This window comes from Pipra filicauda, unplaced genomic scaffold (genome assembly GCF_003945595.2).
Source record: "Pipra filicauda isolate LSUMZ 115617 unplaced genomic scaffold, ASM394559v2 scaffold109_size3271384_pilon, whole genome shotgun sequence".
Lineage (NCBI taxonomy): Eukaryota > Metazoa > Chordata > Aves > Passeriformes > Pipridae > Pipra > Pipra filicauda.
This window is the reverse complement of record NW_024103540.1, coordinates 2,791,714-2,819,120: the sequence shown is the minus strand read 5'-3', so window position 1 is coordinate 2,819,120 and position 27,407 is coordinate 2,791,714. Positions and strand designations below refer to the sequence as shown.

The window sequence follows — 27,407 nt, the reverse complement described above, 5'->3', positions numbered from 1 at the left end:
CCCTTAGCATTGCTGCAGCCAAGCTGCTCAGTGTATAGCAACTGCAAATAATAGCAAGTGCCTTAAGTGCCAGGACTTGGCTGTCATCTCTAATGGTAAAACCAGAGTGAGCAGTCTCTACCACCAGCCCTACCCAGCAGTAACCCTCAGGCTGAGGAATGAGCTGAGGGAGGCACATTGCTTGGGGAATAGGTGGATGTTTTGAAAAAACAGACTTGCATGTTTGTAGAAGCAGTTTCACACCAACACACCCTCACATGAGGAAGATGACAGGAGTGCCAAGACCAACATCCCTGTGCAGCAGAAGGGCCTCTGCAGCTGAACTGCTGCTGCAGTTTAGCCCTTAGCCAGCTAAGCACCAGAGGGCCACTCCCTCCTCTACAACCCATCTCCATGACCTGGCAGTGGGAAAGGGGAGTGATGAGAAGATTCATGGGCTGAGAGACATGGGCTGAGGTAAAGCAAAGGCTGCACACACAAGCAAAACAAGGAATTCATTCACTGCCTCCTATGGGCAGTAAGGTGTTCCACCAGCTCCTGGAGCACAGTGTGATCATGCCCAACAGTGACTTGGAAGACAAGCACTGTCACTCTGGCCATCTCCTCCCCCCAAATGTATATGGTGAACATTCCATATGGTCTGGAACATCCCCTTTGGGAGTTGGGGTCAGCTGTCCCAGCTGTGTCCCCTCCCATTAGAGGAGGGGATTATTAGAGGAGTTTTTAGTCTACAGGCTTGGTGTGGAGTCAGCTTTGCTTCAACAGTCCAGAGAGGAAAAATTGAAAAAAAGCCACTACCTCCTTTTAAAGCACTGTTGCATGGGGCAATTTCATCACTGATGCTGCACACTGCAGCAGGGCAGGGACCCCAATAAATGCTGTCCCCCAGCTGTGTTTAACAGGGGCTTTGAGGGCACCCTTGTTTAATGCTGTTACTTCCAGCTCCCTCTGCTGCAGCTATAATGGAGTATGGTTCAGCAAAGCAGTAACCACAGCATCATCAGGCAGGGAAGTCACCCTCCCCCCTAAGCCCCAGTGCACTGAAATGAACAAACATGGGGGAGAGGAGGGGTAAGACAGAGAGGAAGAGTACTTTTAAAGTCATATGTATAGGGGCTCATTATCATTCTTTTAATTCCTGGACATCTTATAAAGCAACAATGATTAAAGTTCATCCTAAGCCCTGGGGGGGTGTCCATGCACAGCTGCAGTGCTCCACTGCACAGCAGGGTATCCACCCACTGCTGCCCAAACAGAAGCCCCAGAAGACTTGACTGTTCCTCCCACGCTGGTAAGACACAGCAATAGGGCAGAACACAGTAAAAGAAAGACTTTTAAGTCAAAATTATCTGGCACTCTATCCTCACTACTCTGTTAATAGCCATTATCAGCTGCAAAGATAAATCAAATTGGAAAACATCTTGCACTTGTTTACCGGACTTCTATTAAATCTCTCAGTAACCTATCCCTGGCCAGATGGGGACCATCCATATACAGGCAGCTACAGTCTGGCTTCCCAAAGCAACCCCTGATCAGGACAGCATCAAGGCCCTTGGATACACTTCACTGCCAAACGTAACCAGGCAGATCAGGTCAGACAGGTGTAACGCAAGTTCTCGGTTCCCCAAATATACTGCTACTGAAACATGACCTGCAGATTCTGCTTATGACATGTCAACTATAAGAAAAAACTTAAATTTCCTAAAAATAGTATCTAAAGGTATTATATCTTCTGCATCAGAACTGCCACTTTGTGTTAAGTATCACAAAGAAGCAGTACTATTTGGATGACCAGGACAGAAAAAAAGATTTCTAAAAATATTTACTTCGACAGTTTACATTCCAGAACTACTTCAAATACCTTCAGGTGAGAACGAACGTGACCGGTCCTTTAATCATCAGGACAGACCAACCAGCATTCACACATTCCTTGTTTCTTCCAATCCGATAATGTCCTTCGTAGACATTTTTGTAAGTCAAATTACTGAGCACATGAACACCCCCGCAAAAGGTTTTTCCGCTTCACCGAGCTGTGATGAGGTGCAAGGAATACCACGAGGATCCAGACCAACCAGCAGGAATGACAGCTGGAACTGGTAACTTTCCACTCTAACTGGTGCCAGGCAGGGATGAAGGCACACACCTGCAGCACAGCCACTGCACTACAGCCCACTCACAACAAGGGACTGCCACTTCCTGCCTTCTACCTTTCACCTCACGGGCACACAACCTGCTTCCCCATGCCACATATTAACAGAAACAGTAGGGCTACCACAGTCTATTTCTTAGTTAGAAATGCACAGTTTGTTTTAATGCAACAATTAACAAAAAAAGAGCCCAACATTTCCAGATCACAGAACATGAACATAACAAGAGTTTTGTATTAGTCTGCTAGTAAGACTTTTAAAAGATATAGTATTCATGCCAATTGCTAGTCAACAGAAACAGCCTTCTAGGACTAAGCCCTTACATCACAAAATCCCTTACAATGTAAACAAAATAAATTTTTTCTTAAACTTCTGAAATTCGAATTTGTTCTTTCAGGACTTTCATTCCTTCAAGGGCTTCCTGATGGTGAGTGACTGAAAGAGAAAGAAGAGATTAAAAACCACTCCTATAGCAAAACCAACAGAAACCTTCCATGCTACCTCAGGCTTCCGCTGCTCTGTCCCAGCCCCATTTTCATATACAGCTCACAAATAACGAGGGAAGTGTTATATTTTACATTTTTGTATAAAAATACTGCTTTAAGCTTAAAAGATCAGATGCAGGTGAGACATGAAGACTGCTCAGAAATCTCAACTGCAGCACATACTTCTCTGGTTACATAGAAAAACTTCTTACTTCATGGTGGATAGCACAACTTGGCAGCTGTGCAGCTGAGCCAGCAGGAGTCACCAGCAGGAATTTAATCCTACAACATATTTCATGGTTTGCTCCACACCTTACATTACTCACTTCTTCTCCAGATTCTAAATTCCTCAAGAACTTAGGGATACTTGATTCTCATTTGCCCACACTTTGTTGTCCTTTAACATTTCATTGAAGTAGATTCCCTTAGAACTATTATCATGACATCTTGACTACTGGTAGCAGGAAGTGCCCGTAACAATTCATCTTTTCATAATTCACACATTTAGACTAGTAAAAAAACTAAGCTTTTATCCTTGCCCAAGTTAAATTCCACAGGAACCACTCCAACTTTAGTGCTATTTAACCATATGGCACAGTCTAGTTTTAAAGATATTCCTACCTTCTCTTTGGAGATGGAGATCTGGACTTTGAGCGACTGTTAAAAAAACAAACAAACCAAACAATCAACATTGTACACTTGGATAGTCTCAGTAACCACTTCTGACCATTTAAACCCAGAACAGTTTGGTGTTGTTTAAATGCATTAAAAGACATCATGGTTAAGACTGCCAGTAGCAAGTGTACCTGATTACTTTAAGCAAGAAGCTGCAGGTGAGAAAGAAAAATGCTGAAAGCTGGAGCCCTTGGAAAAGAGCAAAACAACTTCAAACCAACTACAAAGTCATGATGGCAACCCTGCAAAGCAGGAGCACTGAACTGAGGAGTTAGGAAGAGGGAGAACTATAGTCAGTTGAGAAAAAAGGTAGGAACAGAGATGCCCCAAATCCTGTCACAAATACCTTTTTTGTCACAATGTTGAGTGAAACAAAAACCTCTATGCTCAATTCTTCTGAATTGCCTATTGTCCCACAAAAATCAGCTATTAAAAAAATATGTTAAAGTACTGTATGAAAAATGTTTTTGAAATCGGCTATTAAAAGAACAACAACAAAAAAACTACAACACAACAAAAAACCCTCTTCCACATGCAACTGAAATATTGCTCCAAACAGATTTTGAATAATGAGGAAAAAAAACCCATAAAACAAAACAAAAAACAACCACAAAAAACCACCAACCAAAACAAAAAGCAACTGAGTGCTACTTGTATTTAAACGCTCACCTTTTAGCAGGTAAGCCAGATTTAGATCTACCATGAGACTCAGACCTACAACAGGAGAAAAATAAAGCTCAGCAAAGCAGCCAGTAGCATGCATATACAATGAAAGTTAGCTACAGCAACAGCGAATTCTTATTACATAGCATCAAAAAACAGAGAGAAAGAAGGCTCTGGTGCTCCAGGCTTTCCTTGTGACTTTTCAGGAGAATCCTTTAGCTCTTATTGCAGAGACCCCATTTATCAGAAGACAGGAGTGCAAGCACATGAAGCTCCTCAGCAAAGCTTCAGCTACCACCTTCACAAAACAGAAGACCAGACTGACAAGACTTTCTTCCTACCTGCAAGTATCCCTTCTATAAAGGGAATAATAATTTCAAGTTTCATCTTAGAAAATTTAACAGCACATTAAGAGTGTGGAATCAGCCACAAGTAAAAATGTGCTGAAGAACTGATGCATTCTTCAGGTCAAGTTCCAATGCCTATTTTATTCCAATTATTATAATACAGATTTTTCATCAGTTTTGCCAATGAAAACAACATTTCGGTTTTCTCTTCAGTACCTGGCTACTGATGTGTAAACTACTCCCAGTTCATCTTGTGAATTAAAATCTACTCAAACAGTGACACTTTCCTCCCACGTTTATCATGTTACTTATCAACTCAAATATTTGCTATTATTTAGAAAATATTTGCCTTCCTAGACTGTCAGAATTCAGGCACGTGCTATTACTCAACATCAAAACACCCAGTTCAATAGACTTGGCCAATTTTTATTCTATTTCTGCTAAGAACTGTTTTTAAAGGGTAAATAAGATTCACCTTTACCTGGTCTATTAACTTACAGAAATACTGTATGGACACTCTTGGTGTAAGTTAAATGAAACATTATGTGCCACGGCTTTGAAACCTTCGTAGTCACTGTGCCGAGTCACCATCCTTCCCAATTCCTACCATTATAACCAGTAGCTTTTTCACTGGATCGCAATTTTACTCACAATCACCCAGAACTGGTACTTCGTAACACAAGTATGACTTCTGTTGGTAAGTAACAGTAAGGCAGAACACACCACCATCATCATTTTACTACATACGTAAGCATTAACTAGTGTTCAAAAATTCTCTCCACGGACCTCAAATCACACATATGCTTTCTTATGGCCATATATACACAGATTATATATAGTAGCCACAAACCAAAACAAGCTCACGTTTATTAAAAGAAATCTGATCACTACTTCAGTCTGTGAAAAGGCACAAATTAAGCGTTGCTACGCTACACAGCCTTCTAACTCCTGCCACCCAAATTCCCCCAGGAAGAAAAACAAGCAACAAAACACAACCACAATCAAACGACACACCAGAACTATTACGAGTTTGAACTAAAACAAGTATCTCACCTGCTTCGAGGCCACACAACAGACCGGGACCGTGAGCGTGACCTGGACCGAGATCTAGGAAAAAAAGCAGTGGAAGCTCTAATACTGCAGGATTCATACAGCTGGGATAGAGATCGGTTATTGCAAAAGTCACACAATACTTTGTTGGACTGTTGGCTTTGCAGAAGTAACTTCTATTACAAAGCTATGGTACAAAGCTATATCATATGCTTAGGTTTTTAACATAAAGAAAGTGTTCAGACTAGTTCTGAGAGATGTTACACCATAAAGGTTCCTAAAAAGACACAGATTGCAAAATATAAACTTAATGCTTATATTAAATGTCTTATATAAATACTTAAATGTTCCAACTTCAAAAAACCCACATACCTTGACCTTCTTAGTGAGCCAGATCGGGATCTGCGAGGTGAAAATGACCTGTATCTACGAGGAGAGATTGACCTGGACCTGCGGTAGGAAGCTGACCTTGATCTACAAAACAAAGTGAAAAACCAACCAAATCACTGCAAGGTACTTTTCAAAAGAGAAGGGAAAGAAGGGGCAGAGGGAGGAGTAAGAAAAACAACGAAAACACAACAGCTAGACCCCTACCTCCTACCACGGCTCCGACTGCGTGACCGAGAATATCTCCTTCCTCGGGACCTCGAGCGCGACCTAGACCGGGACCTGGGTTTAGGTTAGAGAAAACAGGTATCAGCAAACAGCTGCAGCAACCAGTGCATGTGAGGCCCTGCTGAAGTCAAAACTTATTTCAGACAACTAAAAAAAGAGAGCAATAAAAAAAAAAACCAAAACACAAACAAAACAAAACAAAACAACAAAAACACACCACTAGCATCTGTCATTTGGAAAAACTCTCTGGGCCTACTCGTCTTGAGCATTTTTACTACCTAGAAAAATGTTAAAAGCTGAATTACATTTGCAGAATTACATTAGAATAGAAAACACTGTAATGCGTATTTAAAATAAACCTTGCAAGTTTGCAGGTCGACCCTCTTTGGCCCAAGGTCTAGCAGATCTAGACGATCTAGAAGTATCTATAGCCGATCGCTGCATCTAGGTGTTCTCTTCAATCTAACGACGATCAAACTGACAGCCCAATGAGCCAGGGTGAGGCTTGATTGACGCAAGAAGATTTTTCTAGGTGGGAATGTGGTCAATCTGGTGTTCCTCTTTCTAAACCGGAGGGGGGCCCCAATTGAAAGCCAAATTTACTGTTACGGCGGTCACCGTCTCAAATTTTCTGCCCTTAAAGAATAAGGTGAAGCTACGTGTAGATGGCTCGAGGGGATCTGGCCTCTTATGCTGATCACCTCAAGGTCTAGGAGGATCTTAAGTGTCGGATTTGCAAGGCGCCTCAGCATGAAATCTTAAGGCTCGTGACATTCTGAATCAAGGCGACTGACTCAAACGAAGAAACCTGAAAGGTTTTGACCAGGTTGATTATTAAGATATTAACATTTTGTATGTATTAGCAAAAAATAAAACCGTGATATACACCTGTTGACTTACAACATTAAAGAGTTAAAACTGGTGTAACATTCTGTTCTTTGCTAACAAGAACTACACAAAAGCGAAACTGGCGAAGCAACGCGGCCGCCCCGGCCCCGCACGTACCTGCTCCTCCTGCGGCGGCTGTAGCGGTGACAGTCATAGGCATAGTGGCCTTTCTCACCACACTCGTAGCATCTGTCGTTGGGGTCAAAGGGGCGCCGGGCAGGGGGCCTGTCGTAACGGGAGCGCCGCGGCATTCCCGTGGACACTTCCACTCTCACCCTCGAGCCACATATTATCCTACAAGACATAGTATGTGTTAACCACAGGAATAACTGCGCTCATACAACGAGCACGAGAAATCAACGGTTGGTGTAGGGCAGGCGGATCAGAGACTGCGGCCGTAGCAGTCCAGGAGGTTCCAGGCATATACGTACTTCCCATCGAGGCCAAGCACGGCATCTTCAGCGTCCCGCGGGTCCTCGAACTCCACAAAGGCGAACCCCGGCGGGTTCCTCGCGATCCACACGGTTCTCAGCGGGCCGTAGTAGCTGAAGGCTCTCTCCAGCTCGCCTTTACCCGCGCCCGTGCCCAGGTTGCCCACGTACACCTTGGTCTCTGCGGACGAACGAAGAAACGAACGGACGCCATGTCAGGGCCGCGCCAGGCACGCGGCCGCCCCTCCCCCCACCGCCATCTTTGACTCCGCGTCCATCTTAGAGCGCTCCCGCCGGGCCGCGCCCCCCTCCCGGACCCGAGCCCCACAGGGCCCGCGGCCCTGCGTGTGTCCGCCGCGCCCCCCTCCTCGCCGCCGCCGTCGCTTCTCTCAGCGGCTACCTGAGGCGACGGACGCTTTCTCCCACCCTTAGCGCGGCGCGAACGCCGCCGCTCCACTCCTCGCTCTTGTTCCCCCCCAGCAGCAGTAGCAGCTCCCACACGATCCCCATCCCTCTCCCTCTCGCTCCCACTCCCCCGCCGCCCATACCATAACGTCCATATCGCGACATGGTCCCGGCTTCCCGACCACAGCCCAGGCTCTCTCAGGCGCGACCTTTTATATAGAGGAGCTGCCGCTGCGCCTGCGCATCGCGCGGGGGGCGGGGCGGTGCAGGCACGCGCCTCGTCACGCGCGGGTCTCGCGAGAGCGGAGCTGTCTGAGCGCGCGCGCGCGCGTGTGGAATCCCGCAGGGACGGGCCTTTCCCGCCTTTCCCGCCTCCAGACGGGAGGGCGGCGCTGGATGTGATCGCCTCGTAGTGGCCGTGGCAGCCCCTAAGCCACGAACCTCCCCGGAGGCTCCTCCTGGGCACGGGCAGCTCGCCCCCCACCAGCCCCATGTGAGTGCTCCCGCCTTGGCGGTGCCAAGAGGGAGCAGAGGGGACCAGAGCCCCTTGTTCTGCCTCACACCCCTCATGTGTGACCCATATGGGCTTCTAGCCCTGCTGAGGCTGGGGGCAAAGGTGCTGAGACCACAGTCCTTATTCCACGGCATGGAGGCAGGAGCATTTCCTACCTCGTAACAAGGCATTCCCAAATAACATGGCATTCCCAAACTGTGCCAAACCTGTTGGGCGGAGTTCGACCTGACAGTGGCTCACACATCAGATCCATCCCAACCACCCCTTGGGTGCTGCAGAGTTCAGGCACTGGTTTATCCCTTCAGGCAGCTGAAGCTTTCAGGTGTCAGCCTTTCCAGGGAGACACGTACAAGAGTGCACGTGCAGTAGACATTTTTTAAGAAAAACTGACACAAACCTGACAGATTCAAAGTAATTTTAGATAAATCCCAGCAGGAATGAGGAGAGCCTTTTATCAATGAGGGTCAGACAGACTTTTCAGCTGCATGTGAGCACAGCAATGTGTTTTGGTGTTGGCTCCTAATAGGGCAAAACAAATACACCCTGAGATAAATGAGGGCTCTAAAGGCTCCTCACTGGATTAATAATCTCAGGAATAATCACACAATGATTCCTGCATTGTGTGTTGCCATAAACTAGAAAAAAAGCAAAAGAAACCACAAACTGAATTGCAAGACATTCTCGTTTTACAGAACACTGATTTTCCAATCGCTGCTGCTCTAAAATAACAAATATAGATAGGGAATGCTTTTAAGTGGTTTTAAAACTTGCAATTTGCCTGCTAACCTTCCCTAAGAATTTTACAAATTTGGGCAACATCATAATTCATGTTCTAAACCAGAACAGTTGTGAGGAAAACAAACAACAATTAACCAACTAAAAAAACAAAAGAAAACAAAATAAAACAGCTTTCTGAACTAACTTTTTAAAATCTGGTTTGGAAGTCCAAGTGTCACAATTCTCTTTCTAAAAAAAAAGAAAAAAATAATCTGGTAAGCAGTTATAAAATAAACATGCCTACACCACTAGATAATTAATCAAACTAATTTTAAAGGCAGAGGAAAACACAGCTTAAATTTCTTGTATATCACCTTTCACAATACTGTTACAAAAATACTAAACTGATACATTAAGTGATAAATCAGTTTAATACAGCATCATTACCTAATGGCTCGCTTTTAATAAAAAATAGTGCATGAAAAATGCTTGTGCTTTTGGTTTATACCGCTTGTTTTATCCCTTTCTTTACAGACAAAAAAAATCAGACAAAAGTATCTAAACCCAGCATTTTTGCAAACAGTGAATACTGATACCCAGCACGGTTCCTAAAACACAGCAGGTAGACCCTTCCCTAAAGACAAATGCTTTAAACAGCAGACATCACTGTTGTTTCTCCAGATAACCCTGTACCAAACCTTGAACCCGGGACAGGATGATCTCGTTGGAGCTGCTGCACTGCTCGGGGCCATACGGGGGGTCAATTGTTAACACCCCTGCCACACACAGTGTCCTGCCCAACTCCCCTTGCTCCGTCACAGGGATGTGGTTTGTTTCCAGCCACGTCTTCAAGTCATTCTTCCTCTTCTCCAGTTCCTCTGGGCTGTAGGCTTTGCTTTCTTTGGGCGCGAATATGCGAGAAAGGCGTTGCTTCATTTCACTGTCCCCTTCTTTCAGTATTTCGACCTCTTGGACAGCATGGCCCATGACAAACGAAATGGACACCTTTTCATTCTCCGGGAATGCTGCAAGGACAATGCTGTCAAGGAAAGAAGGATGTGTAAGTCTCTGTTCTTAACTGAAGACTGAGAAACGCAGGCCAAGATTCTTGGAAATCGTGCTCATTGGCATCAGCCTATCCCAGGTACTTAGGCAATAGACAGCACTCAGCATTTTTCTTTGAAAAGAATGCTGCTGTACTCTTAAAATACTAAAAATGTGGGCTTTGCAAGCAATTGGTGGTCTTGAATTTGAAACTACTCTAGACACTATCAAGCAGAACATTAAAGAAGTGAACTGTACATTAAAACCAGGGCTCGGAATCTAAATAATTTTGTGCAGCTTTCCCAACCTTGCTGAAGAACCTGAAGTTTTCAGAAACAATGAAGTCTTCAATACATTTAGCATTTTCAATACTAAAGGCAATGGTGACAGCTAACTCCACTAGAACCTTTAATGAAAACTTATTAATATTTATTGATCATTACTAACAAAATATTTTTTTAAATTACTGTTGCTAGTTTCTCAAATGAAAATAATAGTTTGAGTGTTACAAAGGGACACATTACAGCAGGTTCAGGTTCATGTTGTAGAAGCTTCGTCTTTTCCTAAGGGCACTTGCACCCCAGAAGTCCTTAAATGCAGGTAGGAAGGCAGCTTGTTATATTTCTAGGATCAATTCCTCATATAACAAACAACTGTCTTCCTCTTCTGGGAACCAAAACTCCAGAATTTGATGCCAGCACTTCACTAATCTATTGTTACCACCCTTAGTGGAAGTAATGACTTTTTGGGCTATGTCCAGAGAAATCTTGATTTCACCAGAATCACTCACTGCTGCATGCACCTTTCCTACCGAAATGGTAAGAAACTCCAAGAGAAGACTATCAGAGCTACTCCAGAATTGAAGCAACAACCAATTCTTCTGATACACATCAGAAGCTGAATGCTTTCGTTTCTAGCCTTCATCCTGTGCTCGTCTGGGACAAGCTCAAAACTAAAAAGGTATGAAAGAGCTCTGGCAGCAAAGAGACAAATTTCTGCCGATTGCCTGGCGCATTCTGCCTCTCAAACCCTGTTTTCAAGTTACTCACTTGAGATACTAGAGACCTGTGGTACCACTTTCTGTCCAATGCCCCTGCTAATTTTCCTTGCTTCCTCTCCAAAGAAGCCACTACACCTCCATGGGTGTCTGGCTAGAGGGGAAAGCAGGACACTGATGTGAGAATTCTGGACAGAGGATAAGGATTTCAACACCTAAAGCATTAAAAATATTCCTGCATTCCTGCTCTCTTTGTAAAGTAGGGCTTGGTATATTATTAAAAGCAGTCCTAAAGATGTGGATTGTTGAGAACTAATACTTGTTTCGTTTCATTTGTAAGTTTTAAATAAGAGAAAGTCAGAGTTACAATATTGTGTGTTTTAGTATGCTGTTCCCTTAGCTTTACCTGCTTAACATGAGCAGATGGATTTGCTGAAGCCTTAGGCTGCAAGCTGTGAACTTTCAACTTGCACATATGCATTTGGCTGGTGTAGAGTTAATTTTCTTAGCAATTTTCCTAGAAGCCAGTACAGTGCTGAGTTTTGAATTTAGTATGAGAATAATGTCGATAGCACGCTGATGTTTTGGTTGTTGCTAAGCAGAGCTTACTCTAAATCAAGGACTTTTTAGTTTCCCATGCTCAGTCAGTGAGTAGGTGCACAGGAAGTACAAACCAGACGATAAGAAGGCTGCAGCCATCAGCAGAAGCTGCAACTCGACAAGAACAGTTAATGGCCTGTCTGCAGGGACACAGAGAAAGAATCCAATAAGGTGTTTGAAGACCCCAGACCAGAAATCACCACTGGACCAAGAAGCACATGCAAAGTGCATGAGGAGCATGTGAGCAATGGGCACATGAGCTGTAAGGGTATAAAAGCCCAAGGACTTCTTTGTTCTGAGTCCCTCTCCAGAGGTGCCAGCTCATGCTGACCTCCTGCTGTACCACTGTATTACATTATTTATTTTTATAAACTACAATGTTGCTTTCTCTTAGGCCTTGCCAATTAAATAAACCCAGATACACAGCCCCAGTGTGCAGTTTTTGCTCCAAATGAGTTTGCTTCAGTTTTGGGATCTTTTCTTCTCCAAAAAACCACCTTGTTTTCTATTAGTTTTACAGAAATAAAAGCTTTGGTACTCACCTGGCAGAAACTGGATCAACTGTTAAAACCCATCCTTCATATTCGTGTTTCTCAATTGCAACAACCTTCACCAATTTGTTCATATATGTTTCCCAGTCTAGAGGGCTCTTCTTCTGCCAGTCATTCATATTTCCTACATCCAGAACCTAGAAAACAACCAGAGCAACTAGCAGACGCAGTGAATCCTTTTGCTTTGCTTTTCACATCAGAACTGAGTTTGCCTCCAGGATAAAGATTCGTCTTAAGTAAAATTTACCATTTTTAAAAAGCAGACGTTCCCACAAGTGTTTTGCATACAGCTGCAGTTCTGTAATTTCCCACACAGTTCACCTGTTTTTAAAGGCACACCAGCAAAGCCTCAAAAATCACTGTTCTGGTAACTCGACGCTTTAAACATTCCATTTATTGCTCTTGCCCTCTTACAAAACCATCGGGATCGCCATCCCTTGAAGGTAAAATTTTACCGCCTTTGCTTTGTGTACTGGCACAGCACTGGGGTCCAAGTCCTTCCGCTGCCTGTGGACAAGCGTTATCCCCCCGAATCCCGGCTCTATTCGCATCCTCTACGGCAGAGCAGCAGCAAGTGCGTTCCACTCTTTCCCCCTCCAACAGCTGCACTACCAAGAGCAAAGCTACCTCTGGTCCAGCATTGGATTCCATTCCCTCCTCTCCCCGCCAAAGGGGCCGGAGGGAGATGTGGGCAGCGCGGTGCGGGGAGGACCAAGGGCTGGGGGCAGCTCTGTTCCCCGGAGGCTCCCTGGCGATGCCAAGGGGAGCGCTTGGAGCATCCCAGCTTCACGGGAGCAGGAGACGGGAGCGCTCCGAGCCCCCCCCCGCCCCCAACCCGCCCTGCCGCTCACCTGCCCCGTTCCCGTTCCAGTCCCCACCGAGGGCTCTTGGGAACTGCGCCCGGGCGGGATCTGCTTCCTGCCGCTGCCGAGCGCCTTTCCCCGCCACGGTCCGGGGGTTTGCGAGCACGAAATGGGCCGATGCGGAGGGTTTTTAACTACGGGTGTACATATAAATTGCTTAAAGGTTTACATGTACGAGGCCCGGTTGGAAAACGAGGAGGTGGAGCCGACAGTGCAGTGGAACTGCAAGCTTCAGCAAGCAAAACCTCAAGCCTTTTCAAGCAATCCCTGTGCGTAAACAGGGATGGATGCACGCTAATCCCTGTGCATAACAGGGACGGATGCAGGCTGTGTGCACCTCGTACATAAAAACAGGATATTTTTGCTCCCCGTTTTTGAGTTGCCTTTACAAATTTCCCTGTGCCGCTGTGAAGGTGAGAAGCTTGATTCCAACACCCACCCCCACCCACCCCGGCTGCTCTATTTCAACAGCGTTAAGGAAAAGCTTCCTACGGATGAACCAAACAAGCTGCCAGTCATGGCAGTAATTTGTGAAAGTGAGCATGCAATGGTTTTGTGAGCATAAAAAAATATATCAATGCTATGAAATGAGATAGTCGTATTTTGCAGACGAGGTAATTTCCGTTTTTAAGTATCAATTCAACTTTGCAGTACTACAGGGATTACTCATGAATGGCTTGTGTCACTGTATTCAGCTACTGCTTTCTTTCAGTAATAGTTTATTGGAAAGCAGGGATAGCAAATCTAACTGCTTTCATTCTAAGAGCAAGCAGCACAATGGGAAAGCAGCTCCCGTTTAAAACAGCAGCAGCGGGAAGAAGAAACATAATTTGTTTTTATCTATATATATGCATTTTAGTTGTTTAACTGGTTCCCTTCTGGATCAGAGACAGGAGAGTGGTTTGTTAAATGTCCCTTTTGAGCAGAATACTCCAAAAGTCTTCAGTTTTAATCCCTACCGATCTTTTTTCTCCACTGTTGTAAGTGTAGTTACCACAGCTCTCCCGTCTTGAATTTAGCAGTCGCCAGAGGCGACAATCAATAGTCACAGAGAGGTGAGGCTCTCCCAACTCACGTGACTCTGCCATTGGAAGCTCCTGGTGCGGATCGAGCCATAAACACTCGATTTGAGGGACAAACCTCGCTTTTCTTGTGGGACTCCCCCTTCGGAGGGGTCAGCACCAGCTCGGACCGCTTCCCCCAGCTAAGGGGCAGCCCGGAGAGGCCGTGGTTCCCGGGTGCCACTGGCTCCTGATTTGGATATCGCCTCCAATACTGGATATATCCAAGGACTGCTCCCACACAAGAGATGCCAGGACAGAAAGGACTGCTGGCCTTACTTCCCTTGGCCAGATGATCGTGCGCAGCACCAACAGCAGGCCCAGGTGCTTCCTTTCCCAAGGAAAGGTGCAATTCCCCTTCAGGCGCTCCGCCCCCCGCGCACGCGCGCCGCCGCCGGGCGGGGACAGGAGCGCGGGGCAGGCGCATGCGGTAGCGCGTGCGCGCGGGCGGCGGAGCCGTCGGGATGTCGCGTTACGGCCGCTATGGAGGCGGTGAGAGCGCTCGGGGCGCCGCGAGCGGCGGGGGGATGCGCGGGGGGCAGGGAGAGAAGGGTCTGGGGAAGGGGCGATTACCGCGGGGAGCGGAGCGGCCCGCGGGCGCTGGCGGGGAAGGGAGGAAGGCGAGGCGGCCGCTGCTGCCGTTGTCGCCGCCGCCATTTTGCGTCAGCGGCCGTGGGGGGAGGGGGCGCGGCCGCGCGCACCGCGCTCGCGGCGAAGGCGGGAACGGGCCGCGCGGACAAGATGGCGGCGAGGGGGGGCGGACCTGAGCCCGGTCCCGACGCTGACATCGCTTCGCTCCCGCAGAGACCAAGGTGTACGTGGGCAACCTGGGCACGGGCGCGGGCAAAGGCGAGCTGGAGAGAGCCTTCAGCTACTACGGCCCGCTGAGAACCGTGTGGATCGCGAGGAACCCGCCGGGGTTCGCCTTTGTGGAGTTCGAGGACCCGCGGGACGCTGAAGATGCCGTGCGTGGACTTGACGGGAAGTACGTGTGCATTTCGGATGCTTACCGGTTTTAAGAACAGAGAGAGGTTCTCTGGTTCTTCTGCTTTTGTAGTCGTGTGGTAAACTGTAGCATTTAACTGAGAGCCATCGCGGACTTTTGCAGGGTGATATGTGGCTCGAGGGTGAGAGTGGAAGTGTCCACGGGAATGCCGCGGCGCTCCCGTTACGACAGGCCCCCTGCCCGGCGCCCCTTTGACCCCAACGACAGATGCTACGAGTGTGGTGAGAAAGGCCACTATGCCTATGACTGTCACCGCTACAGCCGCCGCAGGAGGAGCAGGTACGTGCGGGGCGGGGCGGCCGCGTTGCTTCGCCAGTTTCGCTTTTGTGTAGTTCTTGTTAGTAAAGAACAGAATGTTACACCAGTTTTCTTTAAACTTTAACTCTAGAATAAATGTATAGGTGTATATTACAATTTGTTGCTATTTCTATCAAATGTTAATATCTTAATAATCAACCTGGTCAAAACCTTTCAGGTTTCTTCGTTTGAGTCAGTCGCCTTGATTCAGAATGTCACGAGCCTTAAGATTTCATGCTGAGGCGCCTTGCAAATCCGACACTTAAGATCCTCCTAGACCTTGAGGTGATCAGCATAAGAGGCCAGATCCCCTCGAGCCATCTACACGTAGCTTCACCTTATTCTTTAAGGGCAGAAAATTTGAGACGGTGACCGCCGTAACAGTAAATTTGGCTTTCAATTGGGGCCCCCCTCCGGTTTAGAAAGAGGAACACCAGATTGACCACATTCCCACCTAGAAAAATCTTCTTGCGTCAATCAAGCCTCACCCTGGCTCATTGGGCTGTCAGTTTGATCGTCGTTAGATTGAAGAGAACACCTAGATGCAGCGATCGGCTATAGATACTTCTAGATCGTCTAGATCTGCTAGACCTTGGGCCAAAGAGGGTCGACCTGCAAACTTGCAAGGTTTATTTTAAATACGCATTACAGTGTTTTCTATTCTAATGTAATTCTGCAAATGTAATTCAGCTTTTAACATTTTTCTAGGTAGTAAAAATGCTCAAGACGAGTAGGCCCAGAGAGTTTTTCCAAATGACAGATGCTAGTTCCTTAGTTGTCTGAAATAAGTTTTGACTTCAGCAGGGCCTCACATGCACTGGTTGCTGCAGCTGTTTGCTGATATCTGTTTTCTCTAACCTAAACCCAGGTCCCGGTCTAGATCCCGCTCAAGGTCCCGAGGAAGGAGATATTCTCGGTCACGCAGTCGGAGCCGTGGTAGGAGGTGTGCTTCAGTTTGTATTTTATTCCAGTTTTCTTCTTCTGGTTAGAGAATGCTGCACTTGTACAACTCTTTAATTGATTTCTTTGCAGGTCCAGGTCAGCTTCCTATCGTAGGTCCCGGTCTGTTTCTCCTCGTAGGTCTAGGTCCGTGTCTCCTCGCCGGTCCCGATCGGCTTCCTTGAAGAGATCAAGGTAATTAGTAGAAATTTTTAAAAGACTCTGTGCTTTACTTAGGTTGGAATTTTTTGTTTTAATTAGGTGTTGGATAGCAGACTTCAAAAGCTGCTGAGCTCTAGAAGTCAGCTTCTTATAAAGTTTCTGATAATCCTAGTTAAATTCCCTGGTGTGGTAATTCAATGAGTTTTGAGACCTTACACAGCAGCATCTCCCGTAATGAATTTCTATGTGTAAAATGTCTAGTAATCATGTAGGTTTTAAATTCAACATGTGACATTAATTTTTGTAGTGCTGTAATTGTCGTCTCTTCTGGTTGAGTTGACTCCTTTTTCATTTATCTTAATTTTTTATTTCAGGTCTAGATCAAGATCCAGATCTAGGTCAAGATCTGTTACATGGCCCCGAAGCAGGTAAGATCTCTTCTGTGACTGCAGATACTTGGTTAGAGTTGCTTAAAAGTCTGTTTAGGCTCTCTAACAACTGTTAACATTTTCAGAAAAAGATGTGTTTTCTCTCCACTAACTTAGATGTTTGTAGTTTTAAAAAGCAATGCAGAAGATTGTTCTTTTTCTTTTTATTGTTTTACATGCCACTGACATCCATGTCCCCGTAGTTATCACAGCTGTTGGTTTGATCTGGTTGCATTAGCAGCTAACAGAGCAAACGTTTATCTTAAAAGTTTATTTTTCTTTTTGTAGCACACACAAGATTGTGGATTCTTCCCATTATTTTTCAGAGAACTCAGGATGCCCTTCTGGCAGCGTATTAATGCATGTAGCCAGGCAAGTCCTGAAGGACTTGGTAGTGCCCTGAGTGCTGCTGATGTAGTTCCAGCGCTGTTGAATAACAAAGTGTTTGTCTGCAGGAGCTGACTTCAATTTGAGATAAACACCTATTAGAATTATTCTGTACCAATAAACGTGTAATGAGTAATGATCAAATTGTAAAGGAACACAAGATGTCATCTGTTCTCTTAAATTCTAGTTCGTAGTAAGTAAATGCAGCTGGTGTTTCACAGAGCCTTGTCCAGGCAGTGTGATTGACAGGCTGGATGTGCTGGATGGACTGTCAGGAGAACAAGAGTAAATTGAAGTTCTGCTCTGGAGATGGTGCTGCTTATGCCTCAGCCCATCCCCGTGCCCGCTGTCCTGGTTTGGGGGCTACTCTTTGAAACAAGTAACATAATGGTTAACCACGAAGAAACACAGAAAAATAAAGAGAGCCTTTTATCTGTAGGGAGAAAGTAGAAAAGCCTAAAGCTGAAGGCAGCATTTTCTGACAGTGGAACAGCAAGCAATCATGGGAGTTTTGAGGGAAGGGAGAGGTGAAGACCAGAAGATGGCTTAATTAAGAGCAGACACTCACACAGAGTAGTCCAGAAGCTACTAAAGAGAGAGAAGGAAGTTCCCCAAGGCAGTAGATCAGGTACAGTTTTCTGCTTGTTGAATGTTAATACCAGTTGTTTCAACATGACTTAATCATGGCTCATCAATGTTCATTCTTGGTGATGAGCAGAAAACAGCTACAGTCAGCAGATTCTCAAAGGAAAAAACATCTTGATTTTACCACCATTGTTTTCTCTTTTTCAATACCCGGGTGGTTTTCTGCAGGGTAAAAGATACCTTTAGTGACATTTCTGGACTATTGTGTGACATCTTTCATTGTAAGTAGAAAGTAGGTGACTGAGGCAGAGGAAGTTACAGATGTACAGGTGTAAAGAAGTGGCAAAATAATGGTGCTTAACTCCAAGGAGGTCACTGCTACACTTCACATGAGGCAGTTGAGAGATGGTTTCTTTACAGAAGAGTCCAAAGAATGTGTCACACCTGGAGAAAAGCTCTGTACTCATGAGAAGGACAGACTAAACAAGTACATGATGTTTGCTGGTTTGACAGCATCACAACATACATCTGGAAGTTGTTGTGGAAAGCCTTGGATGTGGAATATAGAACGCTTCCTTTGGGGATCTAAAAATTTCAGTTAGGCTTTCAGGCAGTATTAGTGTTTCTCATGGTGCAGCAGTCTTATCTCAAAGACTGACATTTAGGACAGTTATTTTCACAAGGATCAAGTTCAGACATTTCAAAAAATATTTGAAGCAAGTGTATGTATAAGATGAACTTCACAGAGGAGAAAGATACTTGAGGAATGTGCTGTCTGCAGCCAGTTTAACTGTAGTGGTAGATGTCTCTCAAGCCTAATAAAACTTGCAAGTTTAGAGCATGGCTTTATATTAGCTGTGTGAAAATACTGGTCAGGATTTGGGTTGTTCATGTATTCCTGCCACCTGCATCAGCAAACACTGGTCATCAGCCAGGGACCAAAGTACTGAGCAACATGTGCAGCATCCATGTTTAAAGCTTTCTTCTGAAACTTAGCAGGCAAAGCCCTGGAAAGTTGCAGGATTCTTTGTGTTCAGCATGACAATTCTCATACATTGAGTGTGACTGCTGCTGTCTCAAACATGGGAACATGTGTGCTATCAGCTTCCATGCTGAGCTGTGTTTTTTCTCTTTGTTGTAGGTCTAGGTCTCATGGCAGATCAAAGTCTGGCTCTCCAGCTAAGAGGTGAGCATGCACAGATAGAGCCTGCAGTAGTGTCTCAACTTCAGTGCTAGGTTTGCATGATTAACAGAGCCTGGTCCTTTAGAAAAAAAGTCTCCCGACATGGGCCCCCACCTAATCTGTTTGTGATATGACAGAGATTATAAAATTTTCTCTGTAACTCTTGGGAATATGTTCCCAAAGCTGTCCCTTTGTTTTCATTAACTCTTTGTGGTTTCCAACATATTACTAATTTTTTGTGGGACTGTGCTCAGTTGTTATATTTTTCTATCCATAAGAAAAAGGGCCTGAGCTTTGTTAATGCTGTTGATAAAACAGCAGGAACCTGTGGTGATGTTTCTCTTCTCAAAGCCTCACGTCAGTACTACCCCTTGCTTTTCTGTTCTGTCTGCTGAAGACAGTTGCTTAAAATTAATCTCCTCGCTAAATGAATAGAGAGTCCCTGTCAGAGTAAAAGTTGATTTGAAAAATTTGATGTTGGAAGGACCTTCTGGCTAGATCCCATAATAATTGAATTGCTTTCTGATATGCTTTTTTTTTAATATAAAAGTTTTGAATGTGAAAGTATTTGATCTTTAAGCTGCATTGCTGATATTCTGTTTTGACAGTCGGTCAAAGTCCCGATCACCATCTCCAAAGAGAAGGTATGTTGATCTCCCTACTAGTAACACAGACTCCGTAGAGCTGGCATTTTAGTATCTGCACTGATTTCTGCTGAGGAGTTTGACTGCTGCTTGTAGGAAAATACTGGAAAGGTGTTTTGCTGAAATCTCTTTGACAGAAATAATGTCATGGTTGTGGCTTTATATATGATAATATGCATACATGGTAGTAATTCCTCAGGGTACTGGTTACGCAGCAGTGTTACGTCCCATCTGTCTGCTCCCCTGTTCCTTTCAGTTCACTGACAGTTTCATTGCATAGAGACTGATAAGCTTAAAACACAGAATAAATGTGGAAATCAGCTTTCAGTCTCATTAAAAGCTACATGGAGGTTGGGGAAGGTGGAGTAACCTGGCACAGCAGTCAGGAATGGAAGATCAAGCCTGTGACTTTTACTGCTGTCACATAGATTATTTGTTCTATCCCAATAACTCCGTAAAGTTTTCTCTCTGTATGTATGCATTATGTGTAGTGACAGAACCAGCAGCACTTTCTCCCTAATTTGAATTCTTTAATAGTTCATTTTTACAACTTCAGTGTCAAACAATCACAAGGGTATGAGTAGGTACTCACAAACGCTGAATGATCACAATAGGTTTTGACAAGCTGATGTTTCAGAACAGTGAAGAGGTATCCTACCTCTCTGAAGGTCACTGTTAGTAATTAGATAGCCTGACAGTAATCACTTGTAAATTGTATTATAAAAAAATAACAGGAAAGAAATGCAAAAATTTGAAAGAAGAAAAAAGTATTATGTCTAAATCATCAACCTATTACCATTTTCCATACTGATTGGTTATTTTATTAAAAAACAGTGCCAGAGTCTAGGTGTCGTCCTGTGGCTTTTTCCTGTATTCATGACTGTATTCATGAATCCCAAAGGACTGCTGAAATGTTAACTGTGGATTCTTTTCCTTTCAGCCGCTCACCATCAGGAAGCCCGCAAAGAAGTGCAAGTCCTGAAAGAATGGATTAAAGTTATGAAGTTAATCTTTTAGGAAGAAAGTTATTTTGCTTACATTATTATAAGGGATTTTGTGGTGTCTTTGTAAATGTAAGAATGTAGATAGAAGAGTATATCGACTAAAATTTGGCATGATCTGGGTCTTCTGAGTTAGTCACACCAATAGACTAGCACAGGTCTCTTTTTATTGTATGAAATAACTTCCTGTGATATGAAAATGTGGGACTTTTTTATTGGCACATTGAAATAAAATGTGTATTTTTAACTAAAACCTCTCTGTAGTAACCCTGCTGCTTCTGTTAACATTTGGGTAATTTTAGCTGTGTGCCATGTAATGTGGATGACAAATGTCTAAAATGGGAATGACTAACACTGGTCAGTGTCTTCTCAAGGCAGCCACTTTTCACATCTACTGTTGAATGGTCTTTGGTGAAAGGATCGGTTCCTGCTTTCTTTAAAATGGAATTTAAAATCCATGTCTGTTTACAGATGGATAAAAATTGGCATATGACCGTTTCATTCCTTGATGATTATTTAGTGGGCATTCATTTTTTTTTCTCTGATTTGCTTATTCTGCAAAGCTTATTCCCTGGTGTTTGACTGGTGATACCAGATGCTCAAAAATTTAAGGATAAACTTTTCTCCAAAACACATCTTTTAAGCAGATAACATCTGCAGAAACCTCTAAAGGTAATAGAAATCATTAATAACTTGACAATTGCTACTTTCATTTGTTTCATTTTTTAGTTCCTTAGGATGTTAATATAAAGAAAACTTCTTAAAATATCTCAAGGCGGGTTTTCCTTTTTTGAGGGAAGGAGTAAGGCCTTCTGAGCTACTTTCTGAAGGACCTTATGAAAATGTGTTTGAGAGGTGAAAGAAAGCTGTTGCCTGTCTTTCTGCAGCTCACTCAAACTCTCCTCCTTTAAGATTCTCAACTGACCTCAGGAGTTCTAACCTGCTTCACAGAAACTGGTGTTTTTAAAGCAGCCTCCATATCCTGGAGATGGTTTTGTTGAATTATGCTAATTTCTTACAGCAGATGTACAACCTGCAGGACTAACTATTTGTGTATAGGTGTGTCAAACTCTGTCCTCATTCTGTATAAAAGAATTGTATGATAAGGCACTTTGTTGACACAGATCACAGTAAAAGACTGGAAACAACGTTAGAAGACTGCACAAACAAACTGGTAGGCAGAGGGGAGAAAAGCAAACTTTTTTTTTTGCTAGGATGGGATATCTAGCAGATATCCCAGTTTCAGCAGTAAATAAGCACTGAAATGAAAAGCAAGGCCTGTTTGGGCTTCTAATGCAATCTGTCATAGCAGTTTGCTTCCAATGTGTAAACCACAGCAGAGCAGCTCACCTGGAAACAAAGTTACAAGATGAACTTGGGTCACACCTTGGGTAATGTGGTTTTCAAGAACCAGGTTTACTGTTAACATGAAGCTTTTCCAGTGTTAACAGTCCAGATTCTGAGTGTGCTGACCTGCTGCAGCATCATCTGGCCCTTGTGCCTGGTCCTCACTGCTGTGGTGCTTCCTGTGCCTGGATCCTCCCTGGTGCCCACGATGGGCGTTGGGTGTTCCCTGTGCCAGGTGCAATGACCAGTATTCCAGCAATACCCGTTAAATTCCGTTGTTGCCGCAGTGGGAGAGCAGGGGGTGGCACGAATGTTACCCTGCAGTGATTCAGCCCAAATGCTCAAAGCCTGTGATCCGTGTTTGGAATATTTACTGGTTGTAAATAAACTGCCTGCCCAGTTTATGGTGTGCCTGGTGAGAGGCACATGTACACCACTACTCTGGAATTTGATCACCTTTTCTTTTCTGTACTCCTACGGCAAAACTACTCCACAATAAACCTGCAGACTGACACGACAGCTATGCTGGTACCTGTTTTTCAGTACCCAGAGACACTGTGGAAGACTGAGCTGAGGAGCCCAGGGTTTCTGTAGGGGGCTGGGGTTCCTCTAAACCCGGGTGTAGCAGCAAGAATGTGAGCAAGGAGGCAGGGCTATGCTGGCAGGGACGGCCACTGCAAAGGACAGCAAGCACTTCAAGGTGCAGAGAGGGAGCAGTGACAAAGCTGGCATCCGTGCTGCTGTGCAGCTGTGGTGTCCAAAACGGGGTGGCTGTGCTGTCTCCCTTAGCTCATCATCATCTTTGGAGGCTGCGCAGCTCCAGCTCTCACCTGAGTCTGGGAGGATTTCACCACAAATTCCATACAGTGCGAGCAATTGGAAAAGATCCCCTGACGGGTGTGTTGTGTGACAGCTGCTGCTGTGACCTGGGCCCTGCACCTCTGGGCAGGGTGTGCACACCCCACACAGCCTGGGTCAGGGGCAAGGGGACACGTATCCAAGGTGTCTGGTGCGATGGGCAAACCCCACTCTCATAACAGGATTCCCCTGATTTGCAATCTGGCATTCCCTGCTACTGGGCTTTGCTCTCCAAGTGGGTGCCTGGCCCAAGAATTGGACCTGTTTCCCTGGGGAGAGGGCTGTCAGCTCCCTGATATGATGGTACGGCCATCCCCTGGTTTATGCTAATTTTTTACGAAACCTCAGAAACATGGAGGTTTTCATCAGACAGGCCCCTCTTACAGGGGTTTTGAGATTACATGTTTCATGTGGAAACACAACATTAAGATGATGGTTTTCCTCCTGCAGTTGTATATTCAGGACTAAATAGATGTGCCTGCTTCACTTCAGCAGCCAAGGCATCTTCCATACTATGCTCTTGTGCAGCTCTTGCTGGCTTCGAAATAGGAGTTGAACCAGAGGATCCAGGGCAGCCAGGTGAGATAATCCCAGCACAATGTCCTCCACAAAGCTATTCTGCACTGTGCACTGTGTAAAGACAGCAGCAGCCAGCACAGCTCGGAGCACTTTGCAGATGTTGTAATGAACAACCACAACTGCATCAGCCTTCCCACGTGCTTTGCTTGAATATCACAGATGTTCCCCTGCTGTAGTTGGAGCTGTGACATGCCATATCCCTAAACAAGGTGTTTTCAGTGCATTTTTTACTAGTGCCCAGGATGAGGCTAGGCAGAGTGAGAGAGCTTTGCATAGAACAGATAGCAGCAGAGGTGGTGACAGGAGTTAAAGCCAGCAGAAATCACGGGTGAAAACCACAGAGGAAGAAAAATGCTCCCAAGTGGGATGCATCACCCAAGGTAGTTGGAGAGCTCTGTTCAGCACCTGGCAGGGTTTCTGGCTAAGCTGCTGGAGGCACTTACCCCTCTCACTGGTAGGAGTCAGCAGCCCTTCTGCTCAAGCACTGTTGAACACGAGCCACGTGGTGGAGTTGTATTCCTCACCCGGATGGAGTAGGACGTTGGGGAAGTGGGGCTGGGGAGAGGCAGCAGCACATCAGTGACTGAGTGAATTCCGTAGGACCGCAAAGAATCATAAAAGCACAGCTGCATCCCTTTGACCTTCCCAGGGCATCATCCTACAGCTCCCCCCAGCCATTTCCAGCAGCAGTGTGTAACCTCCCGTCACTTGCCAGCTGGCTGAGTGGGCAAGTCCTCCCGCTGGTTGAACTCAGGCCATGAGAAATAATCCAGATTTATGAGGACGTGGCAAGGCCCCAGTGGGGTCTTCTGCTCTAGACCCCATGCTTTTGGGAAGCTGGGCTGCACAGGGCTAGTCCCTGCTGCGCTGGCTGACCCCTCCCTAAGGCCACAGTATGCTGTGACCTGTGCCTGCTTGTTCTGGTGTCTACAAAGCCTCTCCAAGACTGTTTATATATTTAATGCCCCAGAGACAAGGAAGGTGGTGGGGGTATGGTCGCCTGCCACAGGACCCAAGTAGCTCCTGTGGGGGGAACAGACAGTTCACCTTGTTGACGGCGTCGGGCCAGTTCTGGGTTTCCAAGCAGAAAGCTGAGTGCTTGGGGTATGTGATGCCACCTTTGCCCTTCAGGGAGCCATCAAGGTTGTTCCCGGTGTAAAACTGGATGCCAGGCTGGGTGGTGTGAACCTCCATGGTCCTGCCGGTGGGTGGGTGGCGAGCCCTGGGGAAATGCCAGTGGAAGATGCCAAGGGACTGGCTGAAGGGGCACCCCACAGTTTTAGGGGTTGGGGACCCCTTGCCAAGGCCCCAGCCTACCTGGCTACAAGGCGTGGAGACTGCACCTGCTGCAGGCAAAAGTTGTGGTCAAAGCCATCCAGGTGAAACTTCTGCAAGTGCTTTCCCAGCTCCACCGGCTGCCGGAGATCGAATCCGGTGCCCTGCACGGCGGCCACCTCCCCTAAGCAAGGAGAACAGCAGCGTCAGCCACTCCTCCACACACCAGCAAACCCCTGTGGGGCTGGTCCTGGGCAGGATTGAGATCTGTTGGCTTGATGAGCCGAGGGGTTTTAGCCATTTGTGATCCTTGTCTCGGTGCGGTGTCCTGCTTCAAGCAAGGGCCACTGTGACTTGGGCTGGGACATCACTACCTTGTCCCCAGCACAGCTGGCAGCCCCTGGGGGCGCTGCTGTTCTTAGCAGGGGCAAAGCACAGATACGGAGCAAGAAAACTCAAGGGAGGTTTGTATTGGTAACCGTACAAGCCAATTAATATAAACCCAAAACTTCTTAGCTATTAATGTTTGTGTATGCATAATATTTACATACAGACACTATCTATCTCTGTACAAAGAAATTAATCCTCCCAGATCTCTGAATAAACATCTGTGAGATGGCCATGAAGGTGGTCTACCTATGGGATGGTGAATATGGGACCAGTGGGACCAGTCCCCTGCTGCCACAGGGCATTGTTTCAGGAAAATGGTTCAAGACCATAAACCCAACATTTTCTCTTGTCTTTTTTAAGGCCTGCTGTGGGAATGAAGTCCTGTGAAGCAAGAACAGCTCTAAGACATACTAAACACAGTGCAAAACACAGTCACGCCAACCCAAAGGCGATGGGTTTGGCATAGGAAAGGGGAGAGATGAAGGGAAGGGGAGGGATGTTTTCCTAAAGTCACATTTTTTCTACCCCTCTCTAAAGAGAGATGTTTCCAAAGGTCAGCAGGCAGCTGCCAGCATTGGGGATGGTGGTGTGGGAACATCCCAGCCCTGTTGCAGGCCCCATGAGCTGTGCTCTGCTCACTCCAGCTTGGCTGTGGCTCTGCACCAGGTGTGCCCTGCAAACCTTGGGAAGCATCAGTCTGCACCTGACAAGCAGCACATTTCTGTGGCTCCTGATCCTGTCTAAAAGGAACACATTTACTCAATTCAGCCATGAGGTGGAAAAACACCTTGGAAAAAAATGAAACTGTTCTGATTCAGTTACTCACATAAAATACAGCAGCCATTGCATGCCAGGGCTGTGTCTTTAATACTTGCACAAATCTTGTCTTCATCCCAGGACTAAGACTACACACAGAAAAGGGAACTGCAAAAAGCAGGGGTAGCAAGCTGGCCACAACCATGATGCGAAACATCTTCATGGTGAAAGAAGCAGGAAGAAGCAGGGCAGTGGTTTTGGTCCTTAAGCTTTTCCTGTGCTTGTGCACAGGCATGACATGCCAAGCTGAGCAAAAGCCACATGAACCAAGGAATCCACTCCTCCAGGTGGCCCAGGTAGCTTGTCTTCTGTATGGACCCATGTTGCAGTCTCACATCACACATGCCTCTGGCCCCATTTCCTGCTGCTCCTGTCTGCACTCCCTAGGCAGACCTAGTCTCCAGGTCTGGGGCCTGGTGATGTAACCAGCACCTGGCTCTGCCCACTCTGCTCAGGCACAGCGGGACTGTGCCCATGGATGAGGGCCCCTGGGATCCCCTTGGTGCTGGTGTGTCCCCCTTGCTGGGCACTGCTGCTCCCAACACCAACATACTCCTCCGACAAACCGCTCCCCCCATGTGCCGCGCATGCCACGCCACCCACCGGTAGGGATCTTGGTGTCGTCCACAGGCAGGTAGGAATCTGCTTCAATGGAGATCTCGTGGTCATAGACATCCGGGGAGCCCTGCAGGAGGATGGGAAATGCTGGGATTCCTGCTGCAGCCCTTCCACTGCTCAAGCAGCCCTAAGCTCATTTGGGAAGTGACCGTCCACAGCGGTGCTACAGCTGATCTGGTGGTGCCTGGCCATCATCCTACCCTGACCTTGGGCACAGGACAAAGGTACTGGCCCAGGCAAAAATCTTCATGGGCCCTAAGAACTGTAAATCCCACAGGGCTTGTACCTCACCAAGCAGTACCACCCTGAAGACTGACTATCCAGCAAAGGGCAAAGGGGGAAGGAAGCAAGAATGAAACCCATCTTCCTGGCTCATCTCCTGCATTGCAGCAGGGGTGAGCTCCTCCTCTTCCACAGCCTCAGAAATGCTGTCAGGCAACCTGTTGGGCTGGAAGGGGAGCAGGATCAAAGCTGAGCCTTCAGGTCACTATCTAATCTGAGGAGTAATTTCGTGCCTAAAGGTCTCCTGTTCCTCTGGAACACACCCGAGTTGCACACTGCAGGCGTTGATACTACTGTACCTCTGGGAGTACAAGCACAGGGTACACTTACAACTGCACAGCCATTATCAACAGCAGCCTCCTGCACAGAGGAGCTGGCTTGTCTCTCACTAACACTTTTAAGTGTCTTTGTCTCATGTCCAAGCGTGACTGCACTGTACTATCCTATTACTCTGCCCAGCAACATTTTATTTCTTAGATCCTTTTCCCTCCTCAGTTATAAACAGGGTGAGACTAAAACACTGCTGCAATTAACAGCCTATTTCGTTGACAGGACCC

The 27,407-nt window shown here is 46.0% G+C and overlaps 4 protein-coding genes across 15 annotated transcripts in view; 1 reads left to right on the top strand and 3 right to left on the bottom strand.

Moving 5' to 3' along the window:
* Positions 1–1,804: 1,804 nt before the first annotated feature.
* LOC113982025 (serine/arginine-rich splicing factor 7-like) lies at positions 1,805–7,958 on the bottom strand. 2 transcript variants are annotated; one of them, XM_027709853.2, is made up of 9 exons: positions 7,850–7,958; positions 7,302–7,482; positions 6,988–7,164; positions 5,962–6,036; positions 5,740–5,841; positions 5,371–5,424; positions 3,977–4,021; positions 3,254–3,289; positions 1,805–2,582 (listed from the first exon to the last, which is right to left on the bottom strand). In XM_027709853.2, the coding sequence occupies exons 1-9, from the start codon at positions 7,869–7,871 to the stop codon at positions 2,558–2,560; spliced, it is 717 nt and encodes a 238-aa protein (XP_027565654.1). In that variant the 5' UTR covers positions 7,872–7,958; the 3' UTR covers positions 1,805–2,557. The 2 variants fall into 2 exon arrangements, with proteins under 2 accessions (XP_027565654.1, XP_027565656.1); XM_027709855.2 differs by lacking the exon at positions 3,977–4,021.
* Positions 7,959–8,635: 677 nt separating this feature from the next.
* Positions 8,636–15,082, bottom strand: GEMIN6 (gem nuclear organelle associated protein 6). 10 transcript variants are annotated; one of them, XM_039381444.1, is made up of 3 exons: positions 15,064–15,082; positions 12,121–12,266; positions 8,636–9,976 (listed from the first exon to the last, which is right to left on the bottom strand). In XM_039381444.1, exons 2-3 carry the CDS (start codon positions 12,246–12,248, stop codon positions 9,601–9,603), a joined length of 504 nt encoding a protein of 167 aa, XP_039237378.1. In that variant the 5' UTR covers positions 12,249–12,266; positions 15,064–15,082; the 3' UTR covers positions 8,636–9,600. The 10 variants fall into 10 exon arrangements, with proteins under 10 accessions (XP_039237378.1, XP_027565648.1, XP_027565649.1 ...); XM_027709847.2 differs by lacking the exon at positions 15,064–15,082 and adding an exon at positions 14,627–14,710; XM_027709848.2 differs by lacking the exon at positions 15,064–15,082 and adding an exon at positions 14,333–14,429.
* Positions 14,472–22,479, top strand: LOC113982021 (serine/arginine-rich splicing factor 7). The gene is made up of 9 exons (XM_027709845.2): positions 14,472–14,545; positions 14,858–15,038; positions 15,162–15,338; positions 16,225–16,299; positions 16,389–16,490; positions 16,832–16,885; positions 18,999–19,043; positions 19,649–19,684; positions 20,625–22,479. The coding sequence occupies exons 1-9, from the start codon at positions 14,518–14,520 to the stop codon at positions 20,677–20,679; spliced, it is 753 nt and encodes a 250-aa protein (XP_027565646.1). The 5' UTR covers positions 14,472–14,517; the 3' UTR covers positions 20,680–22,479.
* GALM (galactose mutarotase) overlaps positions 20,490–27,407 on the bottom strand; it is a 25,467-nt gene continuing 18,549 nt past the window's right edge. For both annotated transcript variants that reach the window (XM_039381418.1, XM_027709844.2), the window contains 5 exons: positions 26,554–26,635; positions 24,787–24,928; positions 24,517–24,691; positions 23,913–24,024; positions 20,490–20,662 (listed from right to left, as the gene is read on the bottom strand). In XM_039381418.1, coding sequence (XP_039237352.1) covers positions 23,947–24,024; positions 24,517–24,691; positions 24,787–24,928; positions 26,554–26,635 — 477 coding nt within the window. In that variant the 3' untranslated portion in view covers positions 20,490–20,662; positions 23,913–23,946. The remainder of the gene's footprint in view (positions 20,663–23,912; positions 24,025–24,516; positions 24,692–24,786; positions 24,929–26,553; positions 26,636–27,407) is intronic.

Bases quoted from the DNA above. Each gene is read 5' to 3' on its own strand.
- LOC113982025 (XM_027709853.2), bottom strand. From the start codon at position 7,871: ATGTCGCGATATGGACGTTATG. The intron at 5,842-5,961 runs GTAGGGGTCTAG...TTTGTTTTGTAG, and splicing joins AGTCGGAGCCGTGGTAGGAG to ATCAAGGTCAGCTTCCTACC. The intron at 3,290-3,976 runs GTGAGCGTTTAA...TTTTTTTAACAG, and splicing joins TCTGGCTTACCTGCTAAAAG to TCGCTCAAAGTCCAGATCTC.
- GEMIN6 (XM_027709851.2), bottom strand. From the start codon at position 14,080: ATGGCAGAGTCACGTGAGTTGGGAGAGCCTCACCTCTCTGTGACTATT. The intron at 12,267-13,951 runs GTAGGGATTAAA...GTTGTTTTCTAG, and splicing joins ACAGTGGAGAAAAAAGATCG to GTTCTGGATGTAGGAAATAT. The intron at 9,977-12,120 runs GTGAGTACCAAA...TTTCCTTGACAG, and splicing joins GTTGATCCAGTTTCTGCCAG to CATTGTCCTTGCAGCATTCC.
- LOC113982021 (XM_027709845.2), top strand. From the start codon at position 14,518: ATGTCGCGTTACGGCCGCTATGGAGGCG. The intron at 14,546-14,857 runs GTGAGAGCGCTC...TCGCTCCCGCAG, and splicing joins TTACGGCCGCTATGGAGGCG to AGACCAAGGTGTACGTGGGC. The intron at 19,044-19,648 runs GTGAGCATGCAC...CTGTTTTGACAG, and splicing joins TCTGGCTCTCCAGCTAAGAG to TCGGTCAAAGTCCCGATCAC.